The sequence below is a fragment of the Lycorma delicatula genome, chromosome 1 (assembly GCF_047948215.1).
Source record: "Lycorma delicatula isolate Av1 chromosome 1, ASM4794821v1, whole genome shotgun sequence".
In the NCBI taxonomy this organism is placed as follows: Eukaryota; Metazoa; Arthropoda; class Insecta; order Hemiptera; family Fulgoridae; genus Lycorma; species Lycorma delicatula.
Genome location: NC_134455.1, coordinates 215,898,654 through 215,924,484, shown reverse-complemented (window position 1 = coordinate 215,924,484; position 25,831 = coordinate 215,898,654). Strand labels below are relative to the sequence as shown.

The following is a 25,831-nucleotide window of genomic DNA, read 5'->3' as shown; positions in this document are numbered from 1 at the left end:
TATTTTTATAAATTGAAAAATGCTATGGACGTGAAATTTGTTTTTGCTAATTTGAAACATACGTTAGGCAATTTAATTCAAAAATAAAACATAAATTATGTAAAATTGTATCTATTTTTATCAACTTTATTCTTGTAATCAAATAATAAGCATCGTAAATTTCTTAATTAATTTACAGTGATTAAAATTAGGACATTGGAACATTCCGTAGACAGTCAGTTCGTTACTCATGAAGTGAGTTTATCTGCAATTTGTTATATTTATGTCATCGTTCGGTGTATGATGACGTGTATTAAATACATTACCAAATCATCATCATGATGTAAAACATCCACATACATCCAAGGAATCGGTCGTCAAGGACTCGACTTCTCCGCACCAAGAAACACCGCAGTGTTTTTCTTACATACGGGTGAACTTGTAAGGTTTTATTTGAAGATTAAGGAGCATATTTGGGGAAAAATTGTATTTCACATAGACCATGCTTCTAAAGAAATCCTTTCGGAAGTATGTAAAATGTTTTTTATGACGCACTTTCTAAGTGGATCACTTGTATGAGAGTGAAAAATTCATTACCGTACAAGATACTCCATAAATAGCATTTGGCCAACCTCTTCCTCAAATCTAAGAACAGACTTTTACTACATGTTGATTTCCTGTTCTTACTGTAAACTTCCTGCCATTGCTACCCTTCCTTTTATTTCCATTGCACTCTTCCAGTCCTCTGTCACCACAGTACCCAAATATCTGTCATTTTTACTTTTTTTATTCTTCCATCACTTGTCTAGACTGTATATCTTACCACACATTGAAGTATTTCTTCCAATCTTCCTTTAAGCATTTATAAAATGCTATGGGAAGTTCATATACAGGAAGTTCTAGTGGATTGTTTAATTACTTTCTGATTTTACATTTTGATATCGATAGTCGTTTTTTCTCTCCATTTATTTTCCATTCCTTTTTTATGTTTAGTTTTTAGGTTTCTCTTTTGTCATATACAAGTTCTCCAAGACTTTCTTTTATTTTTCTCTTATTTCTTTCTCCTCATGTAGCATTTTAGAATCCTTTACTCAATTTTTCTCATTTTACCCATGTACTGCTCCCTTTACATTCCTGTGTAACACCTTACCTTTACATTTAACCCGTGCAATGCTCTTCACCTTCCTATACATCATATCATACTACCTTTTCTTTTATAGATCATCAAATCATTGCAGTCTTCCTTCAACCACCTTTCCTTAGCTTTTTGTATGTTCCCCTTATCTTAGTTTTTAATTTGTGATATATCGCTCTTTCATTTTTTCCTAACTTAATTTTATACCGCCTTCTTTATTCCATTTTCTGTAGCATTCCTATTGTTACCCATGGTTTCTTGGTTCTATTTCCTTTATAATAGCCTACTTCTTTCTCTGCTGTTTTTAATATGACATTTTTATTTTCATCCAGGTCTCCTTACTGTTTTTCACATTCACATTTTCACATTTTTCTTTCTTTAGTTGTCTTGGATAGTTTTCACGCATTGTTACTTCATCTAATTAATTCAACTTTTTTGAGTTCCATTTCTTCACTACCTTTGGTTTCCCTACTTTCTTTAAATCTATTTTCATTTCTATCTTATGATAGCACAAGATATAGCACAAGATCTCTGTTGATATCTGCACCTGGTAATTCCTGCTTTCTTAATAGCATTCCTATACCTTTCATCTACTAAGATATAGTCTGTCTAACTGTGTGCTTTATCCTCGGGGTATAACCACATGTATCTTCTCCTTTCATGGTTTTCGAACCAAGGTTTGGTTGAAATAATCTTTTCTGTTGGCAAAATTCTACTAATCTGTTCCCCCTTCCGTTCTTTTCCACTAAGACAAATTTTCCTACCACACTTCCTTCTTCATCTTCTTTGACCACAGGGTTCCAGTCTCCCATCAGTATCTTACAGCAGTCTTTTTCTAATTTATTACACCTTCAATCCATCTCTTCAATGTCTTCTTCTTCTTCATAATTCAATGTCAGCAGATATATTGTACTATAACTAAATCTTTTAGTAACATCCATTTCCTTAATGATATTAATCCATTATTTACATAATATACTTCTACACCTGTTTTGCTACTCAATTTATCATAATTATTGCTATTCAATCTTCTGTTTCTTTCTTCCAGACTAGAATATAGTAACTTCTCCTCTCTTAATTTCCCCTGCCCTTCCCACTTTACTTCACTCAATCCTAATATATCCATTTTATTTATCTTCATTTTCCTTTTGAGATTTTCTAAATTTCCACTCTGTAGCAAAGTCTTCTAAGTTTCTGTATGCAATCTGTCCTTTAACTTATTTTGTTGCTTCTCCTGGAGATCTGAATGAGAGGTTATTTTAACACTGTAACATTTAACAGAAGAAGCTATCATCATAGTGTAATACAAAGAATTACCACTAGGATCTTTAATACAGTGCCTTCTGTATTCTAATACTGTTGATTTCTCAGTTACTCTGCTTTTGGGGGCAATTTCCCACCCCTAGGGCATTAGAGTGCCCTTTACCTACCACCACTCCTCCGCCCGCTGAGGAGGGCCACCACAGAGAGGTAATATCAAGATTTTCTCTTCACCGAATCTTGGATCTTAAAAGTATTTTCTAGATTCTCTAGTATTTTTAGACGACAGGTTTGGCAAACTTTATAATTTTTTATTTTCTTTGTGATTTTTTAAAATTACTTCTTAAATACAGGAAATACTTAAAGTAAATTTCACTCCGAGGTGGATATATTTATGAGAAAAATTTAGGTCAAGACATACGTGTATTGATACCGAGAGTAGTTGAAGTTGTGAGATTCAGTTTCTCGATTTTTCAACAAATTTAATAACTACAGTTTGCTATAAAATTAACAGAGAGTTATGGTGACATATTTTATTGCGAGGTGGTTTTTATTAAACGACCTCATTTTCCTATTAAAATAAAATAAGATAAAATAAATTCAGGTGTAATGGCTAAATTTATTTTAAAAAAGATTTAGATAGCGCGAACCTGAAGTTTATTTTCGTGCTTTGAAATATGTAGGGTTAAATTGTATTTATACAGGCCCACCGGGTTGGTCTAGTGGTGAACGCGTTTTCAAAAATCAGCTGATTTGAAAGTCGAGAGTTCCAGCGTTCAAGTCCTAGTAAAGTAGTTATTTTTACACGGATTTGAATACTAGATCATGGATACCGGTTTTCTTTGGTGGTTGGGTTTCAATTAACCACACTTCTCAGGAATGGTCGAACTGGGACTGTACAAGACTACACTTCATTTACCCTCATACATATCATCCTCATTTATCCTCTGAAGTATTATCAGAAACGTAATTACCGGAGGCTAAACAGGGGGAAAAAGGCTGCATTTTTAAGTAACACTCTTCCTTTACGAGTTTCGGGCATTGAACAAATCTAATAGAGTATTTACCGTAAAATATTTGCAGATTTACCTGTATTTCGCCATCGGTGATCACTAATCACGTAAGGTTTATCTATATGTACGGAAACAAATAGAATAATAAATGAAATTGATTTCTCCGTTCATTCATCCATATTTACGGGTCCTGTAAACAGTTATGAGAGAAACTATTACGACCTGTATTACAGGCTGGACTTCGTGCTGTTTGCCTACAGATACCTGCATAGAGGAATCGACGCGTGTGGTTTATTTAATAAGAATACAGATTCAGTTTAACAACGTACACAGCAAAACTCAGCTATAGCAGTCTGGCTGTGATCCAATTTAATTTGCTGTTTACAAGGCGGCGTGCCGGTCTATTGTCTTTCAACAGAGCGTGGACATTTCTATTGTGAAAACGGTCGTACTGCACACTCCAAGGTCGTTAACAGCTCTGCTCGGCATTTATTTTAATGTAGCAAGCAGCCTCCTTGTATTCAGTTACATAATTTTATATTTAAAGCCAACTTTCTCCGATGTTATTTTTAGTACCGTTGATGTTATTTATTTACGTTAATGATAGTATAATTTTACATTGAATTTTATTATTTTACGATAATATTATCATTATAATAGGCTCTATAAAAATGCTTAGCACTCTTGTAATTTAATATTTGTTGTCGGTGGTTAAGGTGATGAGTTTAATCTTTTAATTAACCGAATAATTTAATTTTGAAGAAGAAAATAATTTCTAAGTGTCATTACAGACCAGTGATCATTTCGAGTTGTAATTTAAAATGTGCATTAGCCAGTTTTTAGCTATCGAAAGTTAGAAGCAGGAAAGCAACGTTTTGCTTTCCACACTATGTAAGAGTATCCATTCCAAACGTAATAAAAATATGAATACAAGCGGGTGCACAATTGCAGTGATATAATAATATGTTTGTATATGTGATTGTGTGTGTTTGTGCGTATGCGTGCGTGTAGAGAGAAAGATGGAGAAAGAACCGTTTATGTGTAAATAGGCAGCAAAACCATCAAATTCTCCAAGCCTTTAAAACCTTTCTCACGTGTTGTGGAAAATCTGTTTCTGTTTCTATAAAAAATTATAATTATGTATTACGCTCTCGAATCATTAGCTTCTTATCATAATTTGATAAGGAAGCAAAACCTAAATAAATTCTTAGGTGAGATATGTTTCATTATCAGTTTTCTTTGTCTTAATATCTCGGACTATCTGGCTGTAAAAGGTAGTGCATTTCATAAAATGTTCGTTTCAATATGGCGGCTGCTGTTTTGAATAGACAGGAATGTTCGTGAACCATGGGAGGGGATGAGTGAGATCGTCTGTAAGCCACCACTGCCAGGCACATGGTATCCTTTCATTCTTGACTCGACCTACACCTGATGACCAGTACTACTTACAGTCTTTAAGGAACTACTCGTTAGATAATTTATTCTACTTTTTACTTGATCTTTAATTCTTTAAGCAGTGCATTATTAAATACTTAATTTTTATTCTCTTTTCATTAAACGTATCTTTTTCCGGGAATATATTACCTACAAAAAGAAATAAAAAATACGAAAAATAAAACAAAATTCAAGAAGTTCTTCCCCTACGGTCATCTGTGAGTGATGTTTAGTATTCCTGAAATCAACGCTTACGAACAGTAAGATTATTATTGGCAATGACACCTTCCATAATCAATTACACTTGACAATTCGGTTTTGTACTTTATTTTAATTTTTTCAGAAAGTATCTGCGACATTAATTCTATGTATATTGTGACAATAAACTCTTTAACCAAAATTTATCCTGGTTATAGATATACATCATAACAAAAAAAAAAAAAAAAAAAAATACAGTACACTGTACTATTTAAAAAGTAGTCAGGCGTATTTACAACTTGACGTATATTAGAATTATATATAAACATTTAACAATATCTATTATATCAAATAGACAACAATCTAAGGAATAATATAACAATAACAAGATAAATTTAAACATTATTTATAAAGAAAGATAATTAAAATTAGATTAAATTTATTTATCTTTTATTATTTGCAAATAAAACGGATGACAAATTTGGTTTTAAAAAATTACAGTTAGTTTATCATATAATACGCCGCACCTTAGGCTCAACCCACGAAACAATTAATTGTCAGTTATTTAAATATTCATTACCATGTTATTACAGATTTGATTTTACAAATATTACTTTATAATGTTTATAAACTATCCTAAACAAAACCATTACATCATGTTTTTAATAAGTTGAATTTTGTGTTACAGAATTTGGGGCGCTTTGGTATTTATTAATTTTTGTTAAATGCCGCGAAAAAGTTTTAAGTATGCTTAAGGATTACTTCAGTCAATGTGATTCAGATTATTCATTGTCATAGTATATTTGGCTACGAGAAGGACTTAATATCATGCCTGTGATGACGTTAAAATAGAGTATGATTTCAACACGTTTATTCTTAGTTTATTCTTGTGTTTATAAAAATTAGATATGTGATATACAAAAATATAATAGTTGTTATATAACTAATAACATGATCAATAATATTATTTTTTTGGTATAGATAGAAAATTATCTTTATACATTAAATTAAAAAAAAAAAAAATTAAACGGCTATCAAGTAGAAGACCATGAAAGAGAGAATAAATAAAAACAAGCATGAATTTCAAAGACATGTTTGTAAAAATTGATGACAAATTTTTCTAAGGATAAAAAAGTAATTAAGCGATTTATACATTTTTGCTTTTTTACTTTCAAATGCTCACTACTCGAGTATTATTTGTTTTAAAACACAGGTCTCGATTAAGGTCATACAGAACCAAGTGGAATTTTTATTATTACAGACTGATTTTTTAAAGAAAAATTAATTTCTGGAACGTAAGTCACAATAATCGGATACAGTTAATAATCGGATACAGTTATTCTAACTGTATTTTTACAGTTAGAGAGTAACTCCGTCCACTACTTGAAGTTTCACAATTCTGAGGCTGCTAGTCCACTGGAAGAGATTACGTGCGACTACAGACGATTTTGATTCGTACGACTATGAAAGGCTGGGGTCGTCCCTTTTAGACTAGTTCGCGCGACTGTCAGTTAGCGTTTGTACAAGCTTCTATAGTATGGGTGTCTATAATTTTTTTTAGGTTGTAGTTTTTAAGTCGTTAAAAAGTTATTGATAAACTTATAAGATTCTGTGAAATGGATACTGCGAATATTACATTTTAATGTCCCTACTTGACGAGGGATGGAGTCAAACTGGTAAAAGAAGACATCATTGTTGGGTAAAACCAATCCTAGCTAAAAGGAACTGACTCGTTGAGCGAATTCCATCATCTGCACAACGATTTGGAGAAATACCCCAGAAGTTCTTTGATTATTATTATTATAGGATGCAGCCAAAGACGTTTCGCATTTTGAATGATATAGAACCATCAATAACAAAAATTTCTGATTTCAGCGTTTTACATCTGCAGAACGCTTATCTGTAACTCTAAGATTAGAAATATCTATTATTTTATAAAGATATATTATTCATAAAAAGTATGAAGTACAAATTTGAATATATTAATTATTATTTACAACATGAATGAACAAAAAAAAAATTAAATTAAAAAGGAGTTTAACATAGAAAAACACTTTTAATCTAATTCAAAAACAGGTTCAATAATCCGTAATGTACTACCGAATACGGCAGGAAAGTCTCAGTCCGAAGGGACGAAATGGAACGCAAGGATAGCGAGGGATACATATCCCCCTATTCATCGCAGAATCTGGACAACAGCCCTTCGATGCTGGGTCTCTTATTATCGGGCGGGTATTTGTTTGATTAATGTCGGTTATATATTGGTTTTGTTTGTGAACGGAATTATGAATTGCGTTTCGAACCTTACAGAGCAATTTGAAAATCATTACTTGGGATGACCTTGGGAGATCCGAGGGGATATGTAACTTGTTGCCTATTGTAGCCAGATGTCGCACTTAGTCAGCCACTCAAGGTCGCTTGCAACGGACGTAGATTCCGGTGCGCTCTTTTTTTTGGGATCGGCGTGCTATTACGAACGTATTCGCGTGATCTTGTAGTCGCTTGTAGTCTCTTCCACTTTACAAGCGGCCTGAGGGGTGAAACATCTTTACCAATCTGAGCATACGCACAAGAATTTCTATAATGCATGGATAATGCAGGTACGAGTATATTTAATTCTATTACATTACTTTAAAAAAAAACTACAATTTTGTTTTCTTAATACAGATGTGACAATATTATAAACTTTTAAATACAAACAAAAACAAGCAAATATATCTACTTAACAATAGGGAAAACTTAAAAATAGCATTTAGAGGTTCTAGAAGCTAATAGTGTGTCTCTTACAACTCTCTTGTTATTTGTATTCTGAACAAATAACCGATGCTAAATTTGGGCCTTTTTATTTTTTTAAAGCAATTTTGAAAATATTTATTTTAACTTTTATTATCACACTTAGGTTAAACAGTAATATTTGCTTGTTCATTTCTAATAATTATTTTTACGTCAATAAATTAAAAACATGTATTATTTTTATTTCTTTTGTAAAGTGTTGACTTTAAATTCCTTCGATTTTGTTAAAAAATTTCGGTAAACCAGCTACAGGATTTTGCTGTTCCTCTTCATTTTCTAGCATTTACAACGGCTAAACAGGTTTAAAACAGAGGTAACAAACGTTTCATACTTGCTTTCACTTTCTCGTTGAGTAAGTATTAAATTTACATATAATGTAATTGGATGTATTTAATTTTTAAGATACAGCATTAAATAAATAACCTTATTTATTTAATTTAAGTTTTGATAATTTCTTTGGAAATATCTAATGTAAGGTTAAACCTTGATTTTTAGTAACTGTAAAATAAATTACATCTAATATAAGATATAAAAAAGTACATCTATGCAGCCCCAAAGAAACTTTTTTATTTTGAACCGTTAATTTTAAACTACTTGTTCTTAAAATTCTGAAATTTAAAATCAAATTAAGAATGAGTAAAATGTTTTCCAGATATATTAAGATTAACGTCGTCAAAACTTGAAATTTAATTACATCTTCGAATATTACATTGAAATCTGTAAAAAATTTCATAGACTACCCCCCTTGGATAGGGTTGTTTTTTTTTTGTTTCGCGGTACCCTTCGTGGTAGATCGCTCTGTTCCGTTGTGTATACGTTTTCATAATTCCTTCCTTTCTGATATTTTTACTAAACGCTTTTTGAATCCGTGGAAAAAACATAAGGCACTCTAAAGCTATTGTGTCTCCTTGTTTTTCGTGAATATGAAACATGTTTGAGTCTATGAACTTATCCGGAGAATCCGATTCCATTGAGCTGCCTGAATGGCTGAAAAACCTGGGGCTGAAATATTTACAAAGTAAATCCGAGGTTATTAATTACTCCTGATTATGCGTGATGTTCTCGTTTAATTTCTTGACATTCCAAGCTCTGATTCAGGTATTGTCAGGATGATATTGTGATGATCTGCTTTAAAATAGTTCTCCTTGTAGATGTAGCTGAGGATCTTTACCTGGGTTTCTACAAGGAGAACCGCCCCATCAAACCACACACTTACCAAGAGTTCAGTAACTCAAAGGGACCCCATAATCTTTAAAAATTTATAGGAAATCAGCAAAAACCCAACAGGAGAAAAGAATCAAGAACAGGGGAAAGAGATGGATGGTGAAAAAAACATTTACCTGTAAAAGATTACGAAATAAGACAAAACACTCAGGTCTTTTGTTTACAAAACGGTTTTAATTTAATTGTTTTTCTGATGATACTGTAATACTCACATCTTGAAACAATTTATCGTATAAAATCCAATAAAAAATTTCAGTTTAAAGTCCTGATAAAATGACCGATAAAACATATGGGGTAACTTTCACTTTACAAAAGCAATTTCCACATATTTCTGTTTAGTATTTGGTAAACCCTTATCTCAAGTTAAAAGGTACAACACATCGATAAATTTGGACAGAAAGAACAGGTGGATCTAGAACGAAAAATATGTTACGGCCGAATTAAATTGACCAAAATCAGTTACCCTCTCAAAGATTAAATCAGTAATTCGCATATATTAAAAAATGTTATCCACGATGATTCAAAGCTGTAGTTACACTGTAGCGAGATTTATAGTTCCGCTAAGCCACCTGTGACAGATAGTTCAAAATACTCCGATCAATAAAAAAATCCTCGCTAGTAATGGACGCCCGCTTATGTTTCTAAAGAGCGTTGCTTAATCGTTAGAATTATCTTGCATAAACGGTCCATCTTAAAAAATTAACACTAATTCAAATCTAAACTTGAATGTAGTAATAATACCTTGATTCAGAAATTTATCAAGAAAACATTTCAGTCGTTTAAAGTCACTAAAAGAGACAAAAATATTATTCATTCATTGCTCGGTTATTTTATTTTATTATCTTTGTAAAAAAATAAATATTGTCGTACAGAGTTGATAGAAAAATGAAGCTTGACGTGAATCATATAGGGGGACCTCATTGGAACGAATTAGGATAAAAAAGTTGTACATCACTCATTATAACGCTTCTTATTTTAAAAAAATTTACTACTGTCTGTCGATATTGTAAATTCGCGCACTTAATACTTATTATTGAAACAGTAATATTCCCGAAAATAAAAAAGAAATATTCCCGAACCGACGCGGCCTGAAGATTTTAAATTTACTCTTTACTTTTCCGATTATTTCAATTTAAAATTCGTATGTTTTATGTAATTGGTTCCAGATATTCTTTACTCTGTAATTAATGAAATGGTGAAAATTTTAGAAATATTTTGCTGTGTTATGTGGGAAAAACCGGTGTTTTTTTTTAAATATTGAATACATAATAGTCGAAAAAAGTACATTTATACATAACGCTGAAAATTTGCTGAAATACCAGAACCGTACGCAGAAATATATTTTGTTGATGAAAAACTTTGTTGTAATTTATTTATTTATTTCTACAATTATACTAAAATTACTTAATTTATTTTGACGACTATCAAATACAATAATTTCATTATTATTGTGCACGTTTAAAGAATAAAATGCACTTTAAAACTAGTCTGAAGAATTTTTTACAAATCTGTATCTATCTGTACCTTCTTCTTGTTCTAGTCGTCATCACACTGTAGCGAAGTTACAGTTCAAATGCACATAAAAAAATTTTACGCAAATATTATTTTTAATATTTATGCGTTCCTGAGTAAATAAGTAAAAGTAATAGTTAAAATTTTTGTACAGAAATTAAACAGGTATTAAAGATGTTTAATTTGAAATAAAACGATACAAGTTGTAAAACGACAGACTTAAAAAATAATATATATTGAAAAACTAAAGCTAAAAAAATTATTGATAATATTAATTTTGTTTAAAGAAATAAAAGAATCGGCGGCTAACTTTACTCCGTCAGTTTGAAAGCGGTTAGTTCAATCTTCCACTTCGTGGCCGCAGACAGCAACGTCATCCTAGAATCTAGTTATCGGAATGCGCTTGTCAACTGGGTCACCGCCTGTCGGTGCAGTACACAGTTAACGAATTTACCGCTAGATATCAGTAGCGTCTTATCTTTGCTCGAGTTCGCTAACGGGAGGGGAGTTTACTTTTCACGAAAGTATCGGGTATTCTTTCTACGACTCTCTGTGCGTCGATTTAATGCATAAGTATGTATTTATACAATGCACGGGACGAATGGTGGTCGCATCGCATTAATGTAGACTAATCCTTAAACCCCTTAAATAGTTTTCGTGTAATTTTGTTTCCGATTGCTAAAATACCTGCGTAAAAAGCTACTTACTGTGAATAAACAACGATAAATAAAATCTAATTTATACTTTTTTGGTGTAGAAGCGTACCAACTATTTCATTTTAGTACTGATAATTTAAAACAAATCTACTTTAATATATATATATGTTTTGTTGATAACACTTAACACATTATTCAGCTAAGTTAAGCGTGCTAAGAATAAGATATTTCGTAAACTAAATTAATTTGCTATCGTTAAACAAATTTTGAAAGAGTATTAAATTAGTAATACTCTATTACATGTAAGAAATCTTTTTATCTACAAAACATTAAGATTGAGGTATGTGGGAGTAACCGTTAATAATAGATTGTTTTACCGTTACGCAATATTATACTTATATTATCTTTTTGAAAAGTTATTAATTTACTCATATTAAATTGATACTATAACATTTTATATCACTATTTCAGCCGTTATCGATCCACTGCAGGATGAAGGCCTCTTCAGCATGTTTCCAACTAATACGGTCTTGCGGTCTTCTACTATTTCGGTCCAATATACTTGATAATATCATCAATCCAACCAGCCTTTGGTTTTTTCGTGGGCGTTTAACATCTCATGGTATCCGTTCAACTGCTAATTTAGTTCATCTGCCGTCAATTCTTCTTGCTAAATGGCCTCTCCAATGCCATTTTAATTCTTAAATAATTTAAAAAATAATTTTCATAGTTTTAATCCACAGATGATGATTATTTCAAATGGTTTAAGAAGTTATATCGCGTAATTCTATAATTATTTTTGTTGGACTGAAATTTAAAAAACGTACTACCCCAAACGGTTTTTGGCAGCTAGCGAGCGAAGGGGTGGGCGGATTTTAATTTTCTTGTTACCAAAATTCATTATTTTTTTTTGGGTTGTCAGTTAATGTAATTAAATGTTGTCGTTGCCATTTAAAGTTTTTGAGTTGGTGTAGGTGTAGAGGAGAGGGTGATTCTATCCCTTCGAAAATAATTTTAAAATAGTTAACCCCGAGAATGAAATGCATGTCTGCAAACCGAAATACGATGGAACTGATAGCTGTTGCAAAATAAATATGGTAACTTTTCAAATGGTACGCGGTGTGTATATATTTTTGCATATACTCGTGTATATATATATATATTTTGTCTTCAGTCATTTGACTGGTTTGATGCAGCTCTCCAAGATTCCCTATCTAGTGCTAGTCGTTTCATTTCAGTATACCCTCTACATCCTACATCCCTAACATTTTGTTTTACATATATATATATATATTAATGCAATAATAATAGCATTAATATAGTTTTAATTTACACTACATAGTAAGTCTAAATACTAAAAATGTTTTTTAAGCAGGTCTGTTATATTGTAAAAGCTTTCAGGCACTTCTGAAAAGGTTTTGTTTTTGTTTTCCACAAGTTATTTTCAGTTGTATTGTTGTTTATTTACTTAAAAGGGAAATTTTACTGCGACGTGTTTTACTTTTTACACTTTAACATCAGTAGTAAACAAATAAACACCATTCTGATAAATCTGTGTTTCTTACTGCTTGGATTGTTCAATTTGATTTACGAATGAACTTTCTCAAAGTTTACAGCTTATTTTGTAAAGTAAAATTGAGATATCATATAAAAATACCAGGATCTCAAACTAACTAAAAAACGCTATTTAACCGCACGAAATTTCAACTCTACTTTCCCGAAATTGTAGTTTTTTATTACTTATGTGTAATACCTTAGTATACTTTAGTAACTACTGTTTGTAAATGCACTAACAGTGTCTTCATGAGCTTCTGTGCGCGACATAGTAAAGTGTTTAAGGATAATAATTTTATACTGATTTTAAATGAAAAAATATTTTCATTTAATTTAGACAAATAATAAACAGGATTAATTTGTAAGAGTTTTTGTCAAGGTCTTTGGTAAAACGTAGTGAATATTCTGATGTGGTATTTCTTGTCTCAAAAAACTTTTAGCTCAAATGTTCAACCTTTTAAGCTCCAGACTAAGGATATTTCTTTGCTTTAACTTACTGGGCACGGAAGTCGGAAATCCGACTCACGACGTAATTGTTTAAGTTCTTTAAGTAAATGATTAGGTCGTTTCATAGCTGGATATAATGTCATAGAACGAAAAACAGTCGGGGAATTGGAATTCCCCTACTGTATAAAATATTTTCCTAATGTTATATTTTCCTAATATATTTATCCATTTTTGTCCATCCACGCACGTTTACAGTCTATTTTCTCTTCTTTTTTGATTATTAGACCACTTTTCATATTTTGGGTGGACAACTTCATCTGGAGGCATTTTTTGGATCGGCATTTCTTATGGAATAAATATTTTTCTTATATTATATATAATAAATAATAAAAAAAAAATTGCAAAAGAATTGCAAAAAAAAAAATAAATAAAAAATCAAATACAAACTACCAAAAAAAAAACCTAAATAATTCTGAGAATTTTGAGAAAATTTCGAACATAGTGCCGTTTATATACCTTGGAACTTCCCTTGATTATTGTGAATATTATGCTTTTTTATAACCGTGGATTGTGAAAATTAAAAGTATCACTTTTTTCGACTTTTTTTTAACCAATAAATAAACTGATTATTTTTTAATAATTATTTAACTTTATTGTATAATTTTTGCGATTTTTTTGGATGGTGTGTAGTAAACTTCTTCGTGTAAATATTGAGGGGTTGAACCGTAATAATCATGTAGTGTTATCATTAAATAGATTTTATACGGCTTTTTCCATACTTCTCTCTCCTTCCTATTCATTTCATCCTTCAGTTCTTTCCCTCCTCTTTTATATTATCCACCATCTGATACCTCTTGCGGCTTATCTATTTCATATTTTTCTAGATCACACGAGTTTTTCTAGATCATGATCGTTATATGTACATTTCATTAATATACAATAATGCATTTATACAAAAGGAGTATTCTTGAAACCACTTGTTAAAAATAAGTAATAAAAATGGAATATGTAAAGGTTTTAACTATTTTAAAGGAATATTGATAAATGCAGCCAACGAAAATGAAAAATTACTCGTTAGAGAAAATAATCGATTACTTGACACCAATTTCAACAATTAGAAGCCAATCCATTATCTCTCTTTCTCCCTAATTTTACTTCATTTGTTCTTTTCTTCCCGGCACTGCTGCCATAATTGTAATTAATAGATATAAATCCTGAATCCAAGTCCCTCATTCGAGAGTGGTTTACAGGAAATCGAAGACTACTTACTTGTTTTTGTTGGGAAAAATTCTCAGAAAATTTGTATTATAAATCAATAAACAATAATCATCAGGGTTTTAATGCCAGTTTGTAGAAAGAGACTTTTAAAATAAGTATTTCACAGGTAATGTGTTGCTATCTATCAAATCCTACCTATCACAACCCTGTAGCCCACACTTCTCTGGATTTATATGTAGTTAGCAATTTCGTTTTTGACACTTCTCAAGTGTAAGTATCTTTGAAAGGCGGGATTTGATTTTACTTTGATTAAAGTCTTCATTAATCACATGAAAATGATCTTGGTCTTTAAAAGCATTCTCGTCTTTAAAAACAACTGTGAAATGAAACAGTACATAAGAGGCATAATAAAAAGACAAGTTTATTTACATCTTTGATAAATACGCACTTATTAGGACAATTCGTATATATGAAGCGTAAACCTATTATGGGGCTTTACAAGAGATTGCACAGATGCTACTTGAACGAATTAGGTGTGTCTAATGTCTGTAAGAACAAATGTGATTATCACAAATTTAAATCGTTGCGTAACAAAGTTAAATGATTGTATTGTAACAGTAAACTACGCTACTTTCATACTTTGTTGGTAGGCGGTCATCTTCGGTTCTATGCTTCAATATTTATCGCTTCGTCATGATGTCATTCAAAAACTTTAGCCGTTGATTTAAATGTCCTGCTTGATTATATATATTTATTTTGCACGTTGTTCTTTGTTAGTTTAAAATAACGATATCTTAAATCCGTTTGTTATCGGATTTCATTTACTGTTTCTGATGATATTTTTAATTAGTTACATCTTTAGAAATTATTAACTTTTTTTTGCTTTGTAAAAATATTTCGAGAAATTTTTGCGATCTCAAAATTATGTTATAAAAAAGATTGTTCGTTACACTACACCAGAGGTCGGCAACCTTTTGCTAACAGTGTGCCGACTAGGATTTAAAATCATTCGGTGTGCCAATTACATTCGAATTTATATACAAGTCAAGGTCAATATACCTGTTCTACAATATATTGTATACATTAATATAATACAATCATATTTAAAACACATTAAAAAAACTAAACTGTTTTAATAGTTTTTTAAGTTTATATTATTAATGGGAGCCTTGCCCTTGCGTGGTCTTTGTCAGCTGCTCAATATCGGCAACATTATTTGTTACATTGAGTTTTTCACAATTTTCTAAATGTTCAGGTGTTAGACAACTTCGTTGTGGGCTTAACACTGCTTTCTTGTGAGAGAAAATTTGCTCACAGGAATATGTTGAATCAAAAGCCGAAAGAAGAGCAAAAGCAATTTTCTTCAAACAGATGAAAGATTTCGGGAGATTGTCCAACAGTTGAGAATAGCAGCAGACTTTTTTAAGTTTTCGTCTTCCAGAGACCTCCTTAGTTCAACAAATTTTAACATCCATAATTCTGAAAACCTAAATTCAACCTGTTGTATTTCAAAATCATCAATATCCGTCCTAACTAAAAAGTTCCAATCGGGTAGTTTTCAAATCAAGTATGTCAGGCTTAATGAGGTATGAAAATAACGGTCCATGAATGTGGAAGTCTTGATTTCGTTTATCAAATTCTGTTTTGAGTGCTTCGATGTACTCCTGAAGCTCATTTATGTTCACTTCAAATTGATTTGAAAGATTCTTAACATCTGTGAAGTACTTGAATGCTTTGATGCTGATGCCACGTGAAAAAATGTCATTTCATTATAAATGTTTTCCAGTAGCAGAAAGATCAGAAAGCACTGTTTGACCCTGTCCTTCTAAGTTAAAATTCAGCTCATTTAAATGTGTGTTTATGTCAGTCAAAAATATCAACTTTAACAACCGGTTTCATCTTTCAATTCAGGAAAATATTGTGTTTTTGTTAAGAAACACCTTAATAGCTTCAAGACAACCGATAAATTTAGTTAAAACTTTACCTTGACTAAGCCATCGAACATTTCTGTATAACAGAAGATTTCCATATTCACACTCAATTTCTTGTAGAAGAGACTTGAATGTCAACAAGTGAGAATGAGAAACAAGAAAGTTGACTATCTTAACAACAGTTGTCATCACAGAGTCCAAATTCAGAGATGAGGTCTTTGCACATAAGCTCTCCTGGTGTGTAATACAATGAAAATGTAACAGTTTTTGGTTAATATGATTTTTAAGAAGCTTTACAAATCTTTTCTTCTTGCCAACCATTACAGCAGCACCATCAATTGTCACACAAAATAATTTGCTCAAATCGATGTCATGTTTAGCAAAATAACTAATAAATGCAGTCAATTTGTCTTCTGCTTTGGTTGTATCACGAAGGGACAATAAGCAACACAAATCTTCATAAATGTGATTATTCTCGTAATACCTTGCAACTATAGTTAGGCGTGACAAATCATTTAAATCAGTGCTTTCATCAAGAGCGACACTAAATACTTGGGAATGTTTTAATCCAATTGTTTGTTTAATTATTACATTTTCAGCCAAGTCAGTTATGCGCCTCTCAGTTGAAACTGGTATTTCTCTAATTCGAGAGAGTATAATCTCCTTATCTGCTAAATCACCAAACAAAATTTCAGCACTGTTCAAAAACATTTCTTTGATGTGTTCACCATCTATAAAAGTGTTTACCTTTTAAAGTCACACATGGAATTAATTTTATAACTACATTCAGTAGCTTTGTTCTTCGTTCCATTTGCTTGGCTCATAACACCACAGTTTGTTTTTTGAAACCAGAAATAGTTCTTTTGATGGTTTTACTTTTCTCTTCTAAGCTTTTAAACTTAGGTTGGTGTTTTGTTTGAAAGTGTCTTTGTGCCCTAGATGTGCGGCACACAACACTTGCGCTACAGAAAACACAAGCAGCATGATCTCTTTGTTCTACAAATCCTTATTTTTTTTGTCCAATTTTCTTGAAATGGACGATGATCAAGTTTCCTTTTCTTTTCAACCTTATTTAACAAAAACGGTATTCTGAAAATATAAATAAATCAACAGACATCAATGCTGATATCTATATATAAAATTTAACTGAATTAAAATAATAATAAAAAAAAGATTTAAATTTGTCTAACTAATCATTATTTAAGTACGACTTATTGGTTTTAGAAATCCAATATATTTATTTTAAAACTCACCAATTAATATTCTTATGAAAAAAACCTATCAAAATGTAACATTTTTGTGAAACCTATTTTTGTCCACAGAGTGATGGGCGATCTTTAATTGTGATATGTGTTATGGAATTTGGGTAAAGTTTTGAGTCGCCATAATCCCGAATATATTCTTCACAATAACAACTTAGCTCGATTGATACCAAGTAGAAAGAATCAAAGAAACGACACTTTGTTAAACTTTGGGAACTGACTCGTTATGCGGCTCTTTTATAGTTATGACTTTTGTGTTAATCAAAACCAAATTATTAATATGTGAAACTTGGAGCTTCTGCGTGTCATTAGAAATTGCTTGGCGTGCTAAGTGTGGTACCCGTGCCATATGTTGCCGTCCCCTCCGCTACACTGGCTTCATTAACCGCATTTGTAATTATTCTATAAAGTCTGATCTGATATCGGAACATATAGCATTTAATTTTCTTCTGCGGATGTCAGTGTCAATCTCATGCAAATAGCAGTTTAAAGGTCGTGACTGCAAGCATCATCTGCTGCTGCGTATGACATATTTGTTATCGTCCAGGATCGCTTTCAGCCTCTGGCCCTGTGTTGTAAAACTAGTATTTACTGCTACCGGTAGCGATAATTTGCTTTCTACAAGTACAGAGTGCCTACGTTCACGTCGTCGGGGCTGATAACGATCAGTGGCTGTTAGTCAACCTGCACTGCTGTGGAGTTTGGGCTACACAGCCGCGTAGTGTGTTGCAGTAGTGCCACTGTCGGCTAAGTAAGGACGTTTTCTTTGTTAAATCGTGTCCCCATTTCATAGGTTCGTGAAGCCAAAAAATTTTTCTAGATCCTCTGGCAGGTTCGGGAAGCAATTCCTCCGATCTCGCCGGTGTTCTGACTTAGGAGCTTTTAGCTTTTGACTTCTCGAGCGGTTTGTGTGAGAACCGACGGCCTTGCTCGAGAAAGAAATTGTGAACGCTCACCAGGTCTTGAAATGAGTGATAGCTTCATTCAGGCTGAAAACGTAGTGCCTGGCGTTTCAGTCGGTGTTATTTCATATAAAGCTGCTATGGAGCAATATGGAGGAGGTTGCTTAGGCGACATGGTCGGTTTGGCCAAGGACCTGGTAGCCGGTGACCCCTTCTAGCCGAGAAAGTCAATCGGAAGGTCTCCGGCGAGATCCCGGTACTCTGCAAAGAAGGACTCTGAGGTCCTACGAGGGTAGTGGACCGTCGTTGTGCACCGGCGGATTGCACTAAAATTCCTGCCGAAACCTCTGCGTCGAGCTGTGCGGTAATAACAATAGTTGGAACCGTGCAGGGAAAGCGAGGCTGTGAAGTGCGAAACCAGTCCGAAGGGCGCCTCCTAACGAAGTCGAGGGTGGTGGAGAACAGTGATGTGGTGGTCGCCCTGAGCCGGAGGTCTCTGGGGCGAAGTCTTCTATAGAGAGGTTTGGATTTGGGGCTGATGGTTTGGGGAGGATCGAGGAGATGTGGTCCGCATGGACTAAATTCTCCTCAAAGAAGAAGTCTCGGATTTTAGAGTAGGTTCGACAGTTAGTCGACTCTTACCTGTGTGAGTGTAGTTTGATGGTTGCTGGGCTGGCTTTAAAGTGTGAAAGCTTCCAGGGCGCCAACAACCGGGCCCTTGATACAGTTTTGTCAAGGCTCTCGGGCTAGGTTCACCAGGTGGTGGAGGAAGTCAGGGGTTTCAAGCCGGTGACGGGTGAAGCTCTTGGCGAACTCCACAAAACTATTAAACGGGTGAAGGAGAAGGTTAAGAAGGCTATCTCCTTTGCCGCGGAAACTGCCGCCCCTGGGCCTAAGCGGCTTAGTCCACCGCTGCCAGCTCAGGCAAAAATTAAGAGGGCTACTGTCAAAGTGGTCCCGATCACACCTGGTCCGCGGGCTTCGTCAGCAATGACGGAGCTAACCCTGAAAAAGTCCTGTACCCGAGGAAAGAAAATTTCTAAATTTCTCGGGTCATGAAAACAAGGGACAATGGCGTTGTGCTGGAAGTGGTAAATGAGCAGCAGGCAAAGCGGCTGCTGGAGGCCGACGTTCTTAAAAAGAGAGAGCTAAAAGCGCAGTTGTTGGCTGAGCGGAGGCCGCAAATATTGGCCTAAGATAAGCCAACGAAGGTAGAGGAGCCCGAAATCCTCAGGGCCATACACAGCCAAATAAGCCTGGATAAGGACAGGCTGTGGCCCGAGATGGATGCCTTACAGGGCTGAAATGACGCATGGAACACAGAGAGGAGGTGTAATTTATGGCTGAACAACTCGGCTGGGCCATCAAGACTGGCTGTTATAGGGTCCTACGGCGACCTAGGCCAATGAACGGACCCTTGGGTAGTAGCCAGTCCGCTGATCTGCAAGTGCTTGGAGCCGTCATGACCTCCGCTTCCGGGGAGCCATCTGTTAAACGCAGGTGGAAATCCTGGAAAAAGTAGTAGTCCTCTGATCTGAGCGTGCTGCGCGAATGAGTTAGGTCGCCAGGAGAAGATACCAACGTCGCTCCCTAACGAGGATTATCGTTGACGACGTGCACACTGAGGGTCTGCGGATCTACCGGGGCGCACGTAATGAATACGTTCATGCTACCAAGGAAGCCAAACTAAAATTTCGGCAAGACTCAATGCGCGAGTTGCAACGCAGACCCTGGCAGCTCGCTGTAATGTTACCAGTCAAAGCCACTGCACGTGCCGTCCAGTTTTTGATGCGGGTTTGGTGGTCGGGATCACACGTTAACATCTGTGGCGACTTACCAGGCGTACCTGGATACTCTGTTTCCTAATGCTCCGGAGGGTGAAGCAGAAATCGGCGTCAGGGCGGGTGAGACACCATTCCTTGGCGTTCGGGCTGTCTATCCCTTAGATATAGAACGAGTGATTTCTCGAATGGCACAGAGAAAGGCACCGGGGATTGACCAGCTTGACCCGGATATATTCTATCATCTGCTGCCTCTCATAAGAGAGCAACTTCGCAGGCTGTTCTCGGGGTGTCTTAGCTGGGGTTGCTTTCCGACTCGTTGGAAGGTAACTTTGGTGAGGGTGCTCTTAAAATCAGGAAAGGATCCGAGTGAGGTCAGCAGTTATCGACCCATCAGCCTCTTGCCGGTAATCGGCAAGTTGCTTGAAAGGCTGGTTGTGGAACGGCTCTGGGAAAACCTCGATATAAACTCACTTCTAAATCGAGCATCTTAAATACTCTTGCCGAGGTGGAAAGCGCCGACTGTAAATATGTTTTGGCAATTTTTATAGATATAGAGGCAGTATTTCCTTCCTTGTGTTGGAGTTCTGTTCTCTATGAGTTTAAACGCCGCAACGTTCCCGTAGCCCTGCAGGCCGTGATTCGTGACTATTTGTCTAACAGTCCAGCTCTGTTTAAGGATGCGCAACTAGATGTGTAAAAATCAGTCATCAGGGGAACCCCGCAAGGGAATTCCGTTCTCGGTCCCTTGCTGTGGAACCTGGTATTCGACCGATTTCTGGGATCGACATTCCCAGAAGGGGTCACGGCCCAGGCTTTTGCCGATGACTGTCTCCTGTTAGTTCGTGGTAATTCACGACCACAGCTAGAAGACTGAGCGCAAGCGGCTTTGTCGACTGCAGAGGGCTGGATGGAAATGTAAAATTTAAAGATATCTGTGCCCAAGACGAAGTGTATGGTTCTCAAGAGGGCAGACATATTATCGTACAGTCGTAACCCCCATATTAAGTATAAAGGCTGTGTAATCAGTCGAGGTAGAGTTCATAAGTACCTAGGTTTTTTGTTTGAAGAGAAGTTGCTCTTTAGCAACCGCATTAGGCAAGTAGTGGCGAACGCCGTCTCTGTGATGCATAAGCTTAGGAGGATTGCTTGGAAGGATTACGGGCTGTCGGGCCGTCATTTGTACATGGTGTACCGAGGTGTTATCGAAAGAATGATCTCTTATGCTGCGTCCGTTTGGGCGCATAGTTTGGACAGAAATTGAGCACTTGTTGAAAATTTAAGGAGTGCCCAGCGCAGAGCCTTAATTGTATTCACTGGTGTTTTTAAAACAACCTCCTACGAGACTACCACCGTATTGGGAAAGGCTCTCCCAATCGATTTAGTGGTGAAAGTTCGGACAGCCATCTGGAAGTTGTGAAGAGTGAGTGAAGCCGAGGCATTTGGGATGCCGTTTCTGGCCGGGCTAGTACCGGAGCGGAACGGTGATTGCATTGCACCGGTTCTAAATTTCGAACAATTGCCCTTCTCCCGCCTGCTGAGGATGCTTTACAGCCTCATGATGGATGTATGGCAGCAAGAATGGCACGCCACAACTAAGGGTAGGTTCTTGTATAGGTATATACAGGACTTGGAGGATGGTATGCCTCTCCATTTTTAATAGCAGCGGGTGTCCAGGTGCTCTCCAACCACACGAACTTGAACCAATATTTGTTTCGGTTCCGCCTGGCAGCTGATGAGCTGTGCTTCTGCGGGAAGCTGTGCTTCTAGTCGAACAAACACATGATATTCGACTGTCCAGCTCTTGGGGGGCCAGAACTCAGGCCACCCTGGAACTTAGAGGTCAAGGGGAAAATTGGCCACTCATAAGCGGCGAGTCAGTGTGGCGAGAGCCGTTCTGTCGGACCGTGTGGATGTTCCTTGATGTCGTTGCTTTGTTCAAACGGCATCAATAGTTTATCTAAAGGAAAAATCCTACCTCGCTGCTGTGGGAAGCTACCCGAGAATTACGGCTAGCCACCAGCCAACTAAAGCTCCAAGCGCTTTAAAATGGTGTACAGGTACTTGCTGGCATTCAGCGTCCTAGCTGTGGCAGCGAATTGCTGTCTTAATTATATAAATTTATTTATTGAAGTCATATATATTTTTAGTAGTTGACGGGGTGTGCCTACCCATTTTAGTTATATATGACAAATGAGCGGTTGGGACACGTATTCCGGTGGTGTATGGCATCGCCCTTAGATCGCTCATGCTGTTAGGAAAGCTCTAGGAGCTATTAGGACACTGGTCGCTAAATTGTTTCGAGGTTCAGTAGCCATTTGTGGCACAGAGTTTAGGTCTTAAGCTTTAAGGCGACAGAATGGGGTGCAGGCGGGAGAATTTCCAAGCAAACCAATCGTCCAGGATAACGAGTAACGACATTTATCCACATGCTGGTGATTGCGATAATATCACAGCCTTCTAATCGAAAGTTTTGACAATTTCGGGTGATGTATGACCAGGCAAAACCCTTTAAGAAAAATACGGGCTGCTTATCGTTCTGGTGTTTGAACCAAATACGATAGAACCTGCAGCGTGTCGGGGAATTCCTAGAGGGGTACTCTCACCGACTTAAGAAACTTTTACGTAATAGAAGAGAAAATTACAGTTGGCCTACAGTGTAATACAGTACGTGTTTTTTTATAGATTAATTGTGATTTAATCTTCTATTAATTCTGATGATTAAAACGACTTGTTTCTTGTTGGTTTGATAAGAATCAACAGAAAAATATACTGAGTTCTTAAAAGAGAAATAAAAAAAGTGAGCGAAATCCCATACCATGAAACAGATTACCCTCTTTCCTTTTGGTATACATTATATTTGATCCGCATTTTCAGAGGCCTCAAGAGCTTGCCTACCACATTTCAGTCTAGCTTCGATCCAAATGCTCAAAATATTTTATCGCGGCCTTGGATCCAATTCTTCTACCCTCCAATTCAATTGTCATTGTTGGCCTGCGTTTAGCAGAGGAAATTACAACCATTTCGGTTTTCTCTGGCGCCGTCTGGAGTCCCGCTTCCATCATCCAAGCTGCAACAGAGTAATAGGAGTCGCTGATCCTCTAGGCAGCCTCCCTCCATGTATCCGCCTTGATCAGTTTTGATGAAGCGAGTATCACGCGAAGAGTTTTAAGAGAGGAGTTATTATGAGAGTCAGTGAAGAAGCGAATATCGAGTGCGTACAAGTTCGACGAAATTAAGGTGACAATATAAGTAATTCTGATGTGGACAGTTACTACAAACAATCGGTGAAAGGGAAAATGAATTAAACTCATTCATAAATTATTGGGGTAATTTTATTTGTAAACACCAAAGGTATGTGCAGAGAACGGTATTGATTGAACTTTAGATTTGTACTATCTGGTATACTAATTGTTAAAGGTGTAAATGATAGGGGTCATTTTAACGTCTTTTTTCAATGGGAGTGAATTCTGATTTTTATGATTAACTACCTGTAAATAAATCCTGTCCTTACTTTAAATTCTATTTTGTATATAATTATTTTTTGTTATTATTATTGTTGTGGTTGTGATCACTACTATCATTATTTTTATTGGCCATTATTATTGTCATTTTTACTATTACTGATTTGTCTTGTTTTACTTATCTTCTATAACTAAAAAACTGTAATTATATAAACATTTTCAATTGTCAATCTCTCAATATCCTGACCGAGCCGCGAACACGCGACAATATCTTTATACCGATTAAGTTTCTTCCCATTCACATATATCTATAACTGCCGATAAACGGTATTCATATGGTTAAATTATGAATGACAGAAGTAAAGAGTTGATTTTAAATGAGTTTCCTCAAATAGTGTTTAAATTGCTTTTTATACCGCTTTCTCTCTATCAAAGAGTAAATATGGAAATATCAAACAATTTTTTAGACAGAAATTGTTTAAAACTTTATTTATTAATTCTAAACTGAGTTGTTATTACTTCCTTGTATGAAGTAAAGGAAGTATTGTGATCGCAAAAAATTTCAATTTCCACATTTCAACGGAAATATTTATTTTTACCATCCCTGAATCCATTTTGACTTGTTTCGGCGTGACGTTTGTACGTACGTATATGCGTGTGTATCTCGCATAACTCAAAAATGATTAGCTGTAGGATGTTGAAATTATGGATTTACGACTGTTGTAATATCTATCTAGGTGTGCACCTTCCGTTTTGATTGCAATGGACTGGACCGAAACTGTTCAAAAAAGCCCAAAATCCAAAATATTTTGATTTTGGACTTTTTCTTAACTGCAGTAATAAGCTCTCATTGAGAGCTTTTCAACGATATATGATAAATGGTATTTATTTTTATCGCTTCCAAAGATGTAGCCAAATAAAACTTTTATTAATGAAATATTCCGATCTTACAAGGGAAAGGCACATCGGCTCGAATCAGGCTTCATCTCTTTTTTAACTTTCTTTTTTATCATTTAAGTATATTGATTTATTAATAATTATTAACCTCTGATTGTAAAAAAACATTACGATTAGTAATCATACAATAAAAAAAAATATATGAAAAAATATCAGAAATTATTAATGAAATAACATTTTATGTGCTTTTCACTAAAAAAAAATATGCACATGTATTTTAATAGGCGTACATGAAGTCATGTGGTGTCCATATCAGATATCTAGTTTAATAATAAAATGATATTTACGAAGAAAATTGTAAAAATCCGTTTCTGATCGAAAGGGGAGAGCGAAACATCGTCAATATTTTATTGAAGTACGTTACAGGAAAAACTGAATCAGAATGGAGACTTAATCGACCATAGAGTTTCATTAAAAATCACAGGTCAGTAAGAAAAAATTTAAGAAAAGAACACCAGTAAACTTCCTTTTTTACGTAACAACAGCAAGATAGGAGACAAATGTATTATTTTATCAATTGACAACACAATTAATTTGTAGGTTTTAAATTTGCCCCTATTCTTCAAAATTTTGGGAAAGTGTAACTTTGCCTAGATCACAACTATAAAATGAATTTTGAATAAAGTTTATTATGTACGGTATTTGGGAAAGTATGTGTATATCATTTATAAATGAAATAAAAACAAATTTGTAACATTAAATTCAATGTACCTGTTTTGTCTCTCGGTAAAATTTGGTTCACTGGTTCGTTATTCCAGTTTTTGTTTATAAACAAGCGGTGGATGGATCTACAGCTTTTAGAGGCCAGGGAAAGTAGGCCAAGGCATCTATTCTCCCACCGACCGGCAATGTTAGTCTACGTGTTTCTTACACCTTATATGTACGAGTATGACACTTTGTATCTGCAAAGGATATTTTATTTAGTTCTGAGGCGATATTAAAATTATTTTAGATAACATGACAAATTATATCTTGGTAGGTATAATTTTACGGGAATAAGAATTTTTACAGATGAAATAAAGTTTCTTCTCGCATTGTTTGAAATCGTAGTTTATTATTATTATATTAGTTATTATTAATTATTTTAGTGATTTTTTAAAACTTTCTGGGT

At 34.8% G+C, this 25,831-nt stretch overlaps 2 protein-coding genes across 2 annotated transcripts in view; one reads left to right on the top strand and one right to left on the bottom strand.

Moving 5' to 3' along the window:
* The window catches only part of LOC142317756 (uncharacterized), a 461,571-nt gene that overhangs the window by 402,472 nt on the left and 33,268 nt on the right, over nucleotides 1-25,831 (top strand). The gene's annotated exons all lie outside the window — the stretch shown is intronic.
* Nucleotides 16,331-17,065, bottom strand: LOC142317757 (protein FAM200C-like). The gene has a single exon (XM_075354306.1). The coding sequence runs from the start codon at nucleotides 17,063-17,065 to the stop codon at nucleotides 16,331-16,333; it is 735 nt and encodes a 244-aa protein (XP_075210421.1).